The 8151-nt window shown below is 51.6% G+C and overlaps 1 protein-coding gene across 1 annotated transcript in view; it reads right to left on the bottom strand.

Moving 5' to 3' along the window:
- The window catches only part of LOC104499127 (cullin-associated NEDD8-dissociated protein 1-like), a 13910-nt gene extending 6943 nt beyond the window's left edge, over positions 1-6967 (bottom strand). Inside the window, exons 1-7 of the mRNA XM_010142591.1 lie at positions 6825-6967; positions 5115-5269; positions 3809-3932; positions 2931-3187; positions 2214-2319; positions 1406-1551; positions 7-102 (exon numbers count right to left, since the gene is read on the bottom strand). Of these exons, the coding sequence (XP_010140893.1) occupies positions 7-102; positions 1406-1551; positions 2214-2319; positions 2931-3187; positions 3809-3932; positions 5115-5269; positions 6825-6964 (1024 nt within the window). The 5' untranslated portion in view covers positions 6965-6967. The remainder of the gene's footprint in view (positions 1-6; positions 103-1405; positions 1552-2213; positions 2320-2930; positions 3188-3808; positions 3933-5114; positions 5270-6824) is intronic.
- Positions 6968-8151: the final 1184 nt, after the last annotated feature.

Raw genomic sequence — 8151 nt, 5'->3', positions numbered from 1 at the left:
GGAGATCGTGCCTGCTGCTGACAATGGCTTCCAGGCACTTGGCTGCAGACCTGCGGACCTTCCAGCTGATGTCATCATCGTCACTGTACTCATCGTCACTTTCTGGAAAGAAGACAAGGTGCTCCGTTATGAGAAAACCGGAGCTAGAGGATCACTTGATCCTCGGCTTCCCTCTCCAGCTGACAAGACAGCTGTGCCAGTAACTGATGCCACATCTGGGGCCGTGAAATGCTCCAGAATAGCCTGTCGCCACAGACGTCAGCACAGCCAGTGTGGCCCAGGGCTGCCCTCTGCCAGGGCCTCTGTTCCAGGTAAGAGCTGAGGGTACCACCCTCACTGGCTGTCTCAGGCATCGGGGCTTTTGTTCCGAAAGGAGAATGCAGTTCCCAGACTCTAAAGCCAGAAACACGTAAATATTTGTCTTAGCAATTCCTGAGTGGTGCAAACCAGCATAACAATTCGCTATGTTACTGGCAGAACATTTAACATGTTCTCCAGGACACCGGCCAGGATCTTAGCCCAATTAGTGTGAAAGAAAAAATAATGCCTTTCTTCCAAGCAGTTCTGACTTCTGCTCTCAGCTGCCACCCTACATGCAGCTACAAGCAGCCACTGAGGAACGCTGTGTATGGCTAAGGGGCGCTAAGGGCAGCCCTCCCGTCTGACCACAGCTCCACACTCACCTCACAGCAAACATGACGCAGAAGATAACAAAGGGCCCCTTTTGCAGACACTGTCAGACTGCTTTCGCTGACCACTAAGGTGTTTTTAGTGGTGGACCAACATGTTTTAATGGTGGCACTTTGAAGTGCTCAGGACTGTAGCTTTGCTTGCTTCTGCTACGGAGTCACAAAAAAAATAACCACCTTGTAGGAAAAATGTAATTGTGTGGCTACTAGGTTTGTAAGCTGAGTTAAGCTGCCCATGAGCTGTTACATCAAAACTGCAGGCTTTCATTTAAAACAGCAGTTAGACATACACCTCTTCCTGCAAAAAAACCCCAAACACAACATCCCAGCCTCTCGAAGAGGGGCCCAAGCCTGGCTGCTTGCTGGATGCGCCCTAAGATACTCCTGTGGTCAGCTGGCACTGAAGCAGAGCTTCCTTGGTCTCCCTCCCACTCAGGGAGTTCAGAGTTCGAGTTTCAGAGTTTTCACTGCTGCCTAAGGCAGGTGGAGGTCCGAGGACCTTGTCAGGAAAAGTAAACCGAACAAACTGAGCGTTCCTGCTGGAGCTTTGCACCTACAGCCGTTACCACCACTGGTCCAGAAAAATAACCCATCTGAAAGAACTGACTGTCCTGAAGCACATCTGAAAAGTAACATCACAGAGGGTAAGAAAGCAGGAAGGGGAGAAATGTTAACCCCGTGTTCTGCTAAGCACAGTCCTCCTCACAAGCAGGTACCTTGCTCTTCATCCTCTCCATTTTCAGTTTCCATCATCTCTTCCTCTTCCTCCTCATTGTCGTAGTTGTAGTTTGGGTCAAAGGTGATGTACTTCAGACACAAGCCCATCACAGTAGGGATGTGAGGGTCAACTTCCTTTGGGCACCTACCATGACAAATAAAAAGGCTAAGAGTTAATACATTAAGGACAAGCCATCTTAAATACCCGAAAAACATAATCATCTCAAAGGGATTCCCAAGTGCTCCACGGACTATAAGAACATTTTGTTAACATGAGTTAAACCAGAGCTGCTCCTTCCTGCTGTGCACAAAGCAAGTTCACATTCCCCTGAGGAGGATGCAATGATTCCTGTAAGGAAAAACAATACGTAAATTGCCTGGTTGAATCCCCCCTTCATGGGAGAAAACCTCAGCGGCTCTGCAGGGCTCCTTCTCCAAGACAAGCAGCAAACGTCTGACCGAAGAACAGGAGAGCTGCAGCTCAGCAGCTCCTCTGCCCGAGCCCCCTTCACTGCCTCCATGCACCAGGAGCAAGGCAGCTCCCTCCAGCTGAGGAATCCTCCGGGGACAAGGAAAACTCCCTCTCCTGCAAAACCAACACAGAAACACGCTCTCACAAGCTGAAGTAAAGCAGCTCGTAACTCAAGCCCAGCTCCACGCGTGAAGAAGAGATTTCGCTTGCGAACTGTCGTTCCCAACAGGAATGCACACCCGAAGGGACCGAGCCCTGGAAGCTGAACGAGCAGGTATTCACACCAGAAGGACACCGATGCACGGGATGGTGCACGGCTCCTCAAGGGCACCCACCTCCTCACGAACGACTCGAAGGCGTGGAAGCAGTACTCCCTCAGCTCGTCATCTTCCACGTTACAGTACTGAACGATCAGAGGGATTATCTTCTCCAGGTGCTCTCCTGGGAAAGACAAAGCAAGCAGCAGTGAAGATCCATTCCAGCCTTGGCTCATCTGAGCAGCTGACAGCTCAGCCATCTGCCACCTTCACGTGCCTGCAGAGCCTTCCTCCGCTGGACCCCACGGGCATGAAGCCAGCAGCCCACCGGAGAGCAGCCTGGCAGGGCTTCTCAGCAGACCCCCCCGCTGCCCATCTTCAGCTCCTTGTCGGCATTTCAGTCATGGAAAGAGCCGTGATTAGAGATCTGAGGACCTCATCTCAGCTCTGGCAGATCTTTTAGACGAGTAATACAATATGGTGCCCTCCCTTTCTCCTCTCCTTTACAATGGGGTGAATCCATTGACCTAATTCACAGAGGCGTTAATTCAGACCAGGGAAGCACCACAAGACCTTAAGATGAAATCACTACCGCAGGGCAGCCAGAGAGGTACTCTGGAGACTCTCTGCTTCCAAGTGGGGATCAGAGAGCCAGGGCAGGACCACAGAGGGAATCACAGAGCACAAGCCACTAACAGGTTAGGAGCAGAGTGGGAACACGTCTTTTACCACTAAAAGGAGCTGCTCTAAAGCACATGCGCGTTTCCCAGCGTCACTTCAAGCCACTCATCCTACCTATGCGGTGTCCAGCCTGCCTACTGATGCCAGCCACACACTGAATGTATGTCCTGGTAGTAGAGATGGACTCATTCCTCTTCAGCTTGGCAAGCAGATGCTCTGTGAGCTCTGAGAAGATGTTTCCACTGCAGGTCAAGACAAGATGACCCAAGGCAATGATGGCCCTTTTACGCACTGCCAGCCTGGGGCTCGTCAGCTGGGGGAGGAGGCAGTTCAGGATGGAGGAATGGAAAGAGTAGAGTGTTCCCCCTAGTCTGCAATCAACAGAACAAGGCAGAAGTTGGAAAGAGAAAAGGCCCTCTTGCCAGCAAGAAATGTAAAAATCCTCTGGAAAGCCTTGAAGAGTTCACGCACGTTGTGGGGGTAGAGGAAAAGGGTGGGTTTGGCATTGTGGTCTGAACCCTGACTTGTGCTGTAAAGCACAGGGAGAGGCTATTTGCCTCCATCCTGGAGGAGCCTGATTTTGCCTGTGTCCTTCTGGATGACCTGGGGGTTTGTCGATAATTTCCTGCAACCAGCTGACATATGACGCTGTCACTCTGACTCGTGCAACAGGAGAAGGAGGCAGCCAGGAGACAAAGTGCATGTGCGATCAGATCACAGCGCTAAAATAAACTTCCCTGCTTTGCCCTCTTCCTCCCAGTGTCTGCTTGAGCTGAGCCTCTGTGGGACCCATCACCAATGTCACTGCTGATCCCCAGCACAGAACGGCTCAGCACGTCACCTCTCCTCCCTGCTGGGGAATCTGCTCTGCCGAGATGTTCCCTGGTGGCAGCCAACCCCAAGCCTTTATTTTTAAATCCTTGTAGTAGGATTAGGGAAATCAACAGTGAACCCACAGATGCAGCCCCCTGCCAGAGGAAACCCTGTGGTACCTGCTCAGCATATCTGACAGGATGTCGAGAGCCTCCAGCTGCACGGAGACATCCTCCTGCTTGCCAATGGCTCCTGTCAGCTGGGCCGTGATCTTCTTGCACACATTTGCTGTCATGGTGGAGCCTGCAAGAGAGAGATTTTTCCTGCTGTCAGTTCAAAACAAATCTTTTTATTGCTAAGAACCATTCAATCCCTCCTGCATTAAAGGAAGGAATCACCACTGAGAGACCTAACCAGAACAGCAGCCAGCTGCCTTTTGTGTGAGATGGTGGACACACGCTGCACACAGCGAGGTGCCTCCCCTGCGGGATGAGGCATCAGCTACCTGGAAGAAGCTTCTCTCCTCGGGAGTGTCTGTTACCCGACAACGCCCCGACTGTCTCACAGCAGCTCCCAGGCCCAGGCAGTGCCAGAAGTAAAGCTCGTTGGGAAGTTTCTGGCATGTTTTTTCCCATTTTTATCTTGAAAATGTTCAGGTTTAACACATGGAGGTTTTCTCAACAGGAAGAGCAGTCTTGACAGAAACTGTTTCTTGGCTCCATGATGAAATGTAAGGATAGAACTAGGCAAAACTGTCTCAAAATAACACATAACCCAATTCATGTGATGTACGTTAAAGAATTCTGAAAGGAAGGCTCAGAAGAGCTGAACGTTGCAGAAACAGAGGAGTTCAGCATGTACTTGCACACTAATTCCAGTTCTCCTCCCAACCTAAAGTCCAGCAGCCTGGCAGCACTGCCATGGCCACCTGCCACGAAGGAACAACAGACACAACGTGGTTGCAGAGGACCCCCAAATCTCCGGTGCCTTGGCTATCTCCTGAAGAGCTGCTGCACTTCTGGGATACGCAGTCCCAAAGGCTGGAGGAGCAGCCAGGTCGCTGTGGCAGTCGGGAGACTCGGTCCAGCCAGGCTGTGGACAGGAGGTGGGGCAGCGCTGGCCGTGCTGAGATCGCAGAGGCGTTGCTGGCATGGAGACCAACGGCGCTGCCAGACTGCCCAAAGAGCGACCTCCTGACACACACCGGGTGCTTTAGGATGGCCGTGAACAGCGATGGGTTTCTCGAAGAACTCGGTGTAGTTTCAGACTTAAGTACCCTCAGGGTGATCCGCTCAAGTTTTCATTTCATCCCACCTTTAACCACACTAGTGTCTCTGCTTCTGTCCTCCCTATTTCACAGCTGACCCCAGCAGGTGAATAAGGAATCTGTAACTTCTAGGCTCTGAACCACATGTCTTCCTCCGTTTCCCCAAAGGCTGCGACTCCCCATTGCCTCGGCCCGACAAACAGGGACAGACACTTTACCTGCAGAAGCTGGCGGCAGCTCGGAGATGACCGTTTTCAGTCCGATGCTGGAGATGTCCCGCAGCTGCTCCTTGTCCGATAACATGTTTGTGCACAGAGTATCCACGATGGTCTCCACCTGGTACTCCTTCACTTTGCCAACCAGCGGGCCCAGGCTGCGGGGGAAGAAGCCAGTCAGAATGAAGAGGAAGAGCGATCTTTCCACCATCAAAAAGGATGCTCAGGCTCACTCCTCCCCATGGCAGTGCAGCCCCAAGTGCAAATACGACCAAAACATCAGTATCGATACCGATAGCCTGCAGCACGGGTGGTGTCCCCACATTCACGTACCCCGTGCTGCTGCTCACTTACCTCCGTATCACGCTTCAGTGGAATTTAGAGCAGATTTGCAGGAGGAGATTTCACATCACCTACTGCAAACACGAGGCCAGTTGAAGTCCCACTTTAAGGAGTAACTCAGAAATTATGGGACGATGAATCTGAACCAAAGCAACCACAAAGTAACAGTAAAATCCACAACCCGACCATCAAAACCTGGCTTTCAGGAGGAAATGCCAGATGGATTTTCACAAGCAAATAGCTACTGCTGTCCTCTGCCACGTGTGTGAAAACCTCTGCTTGAGCCAAGGCACAGAGTGATGACCGAGGGAAGACCACTCTTTTCCCCTGCGCTTTTCAAAATTATTATTATCAGAAAAACCTTCTGTTAACAACCTGTTTCTTGCTGCTAAGTTCGTATCAAAATTGTGCACAATGTTACCACCTTCTGGAGGAGCTAAGAGATTGTAATGAGCATGGACTTATTAACGCAACCCCAGACAGGCAGAGAAATTTGTTCTCTGCTCAGTGCCCAGCCAGTTTGCTTTGAAAAACAGAAAAAACAAACCCAAAGCAGGCAGAGACAGAAAGAGTCAGGACAGTGGGGATCAAAAAGGTCACGGGGAAAGTACAAGGGTAGGAGCATAATTTGGATAAAAAGAAGAGAACGTGACCAAGACCCACAGTAGGAGCGCACAGAGGAGCCCAGAGCTGTGGCCCACCTGTCTGGTGGTGGTCAGTCTGCGTGACTGACCCGCTCAATCTCATGTCTAGAGTGAACGCTCCCAGTTAGACATGCCGGGGGAGGCAGGAGAGAACGGCGTCAGCAGCGGCATCACTTCGCCACGTGGTTCACTAATAAAGGAACCTTCTGCCTTCTTCACTGGGATTTAAAAATACACTGAAACGGTCAAAGGCAAAGCAACAGCACAGGCTGCCCTGGGAGTCAAAGCCGGGAAAAACCAAGCGTACCACAAACTTTAATCAAAATGCCCTCAAAGAGCAGGATGGGGACCTGGAACTCAAATGCTGATTCTGAAGGACTCTACCCTGCCAGACTGGAGCTCTGGGAAATCCAGCACTGCATTTCAAAGCGTGAGAAAGGAGAGGAGCTTGCCGACCAAGATTTTAAACTGGCCTCCTCTGAAGAAATAAAACCCCACGGTACGACTGATAACGTAACGTCCAAAGAGCTTCCCAGTCCCCTGCTGCTGCTACAAAGACGCCTCTCCGCTCACCCTCCCCAGCACTGACAGAGAAAGACGCCGCGGTGCCTGGCACAAGGGGACCTCGCCAGCATGGGAGGCGTGAGCGAGGTGCCAGCGCCACAGGCTTCCCCCGAACCCGCGCTCTGCTGCCCAGGAACAGAGGAAGTACCGCTGAGGCTCTCACCACTTGACGGCGAGGTTCTGCACTTCCCCATTTTTATCCTCCAGCAATTTCAAAAGCATTTTCACAACTTTTTTCTCGCTGTCTTCATCTAGTTTTATTGAATCTTTCTGCAGTTCCATCATGAGGTCATTGGTGGCCATAAACCTGAAAGAACATAGAATAGACGTGGGTTGACTGGCTGAGATACAGACACAAATACATCACTTTGGACATCGAAGCCTGACAACTAGTGCTTGTATTGAAACACACTTCCCAAGGGTAACTTACAACCCTTTACACCGTCCTGAAAAATAAGGTACAAAGAACTACTACAGGAGGAGAAGTCAGACAGAGGCAGCTGGGAAAAGGCTTTAGCTAAGAGATCTGTGAAACGGGAAATAGACGTTCCCTCCTCTCCTTAGAGCATGTAACAGGGATGGGGTGCACTGGAACTCTAGGACTGGCATGCAGCTTGTGTGGTTTTTTCTCCATGACCAGATCAAGGCGGTTTGTTATGCTAGAAAATATCATAGTGCTTTTTTTTCACCGATGGCCCAGCCCAGGAAAACCAGTCTGAGTTCTCAGAGTACACCTGGCCCTGTTCTTTCGGGCTTTATTAGCACTGACAGTATGATCTCACACATGGAGAAGGCCTGTCAAGCTCAAAAATTAAAAATAAAGTCATGACTCCAAGCAAATTACACCTTAGAAGGTTGCTAGGCTATATTTAGATAGCTGGGAGCAAAACCAAGCAAGTATTTATCCTTCGAGCTCAGGAGGAGAAACAAGCTCCCAGCTGACTGTTGGTATCATCTTCTAACAGGGACAGCGTCAAGATGGACATTGAGCAGTTCTGGAACGTGTCTGTGTTCCTGGGCGCAGGAAGAGAAGCCCGAGGACTGCAAGTGGTTCTCGTGTGTCAGCGGCTGTAACGTCAGCCCAGCACGGGGCTGGGGCGCTGAACGCAGCCCCAGGGAAGCTCTTCCCTCCCGTTACCAACGGCAGCTCCGGTTTAAATTAGCCCTGATGTAACTCACCCAGCATGTCAGAGCCCTCGCGCACCGCGCAACAGCCGTGTCCCCTCTGCGCCCGCCCAGGAGTAGCAGGCAGGTCCCTCTGGCAGGAGGGGTGGCCTGAGACCCCAGAGGGGAAGGACGGGGGGACTCTGCCCTGTGGCGTTCACAGGTCACAGCCCACCTGTGACTCTGCCCGAGCTGCTGCGCCGCAGCAGTTCAATGTCTGCGCAGAACAAGCGTGACCAATTATGGCCACGGGCTGAGCAGAGTCTTCTGTGGCAACACATCCAGCCGCTGTCTCGCTGCCTGCCGCCGTCCCGCCCGCAGCCGCA

Source organism: Buceros rhinoceros, unplaced genomic scaffold (assembly GCF_000710305.1).
Source record: "Buceros rhinoceros silvestris isolate BGI_N320 unplaced genomic scaffold, ASM71030v1 scaffold35248, whole genome shotgun sequence".
Lineage (NCBI taxonomy): Eukaryota > Metazoa > Chordata > Aves > Bucerotiformes > Bucerotidae > Buceros > Buceros rhinoceros.
Note: the sequence above shows the minus strand (reverse complement) of the source record. Positions and strands in the feature narration are given on the sequence as shown.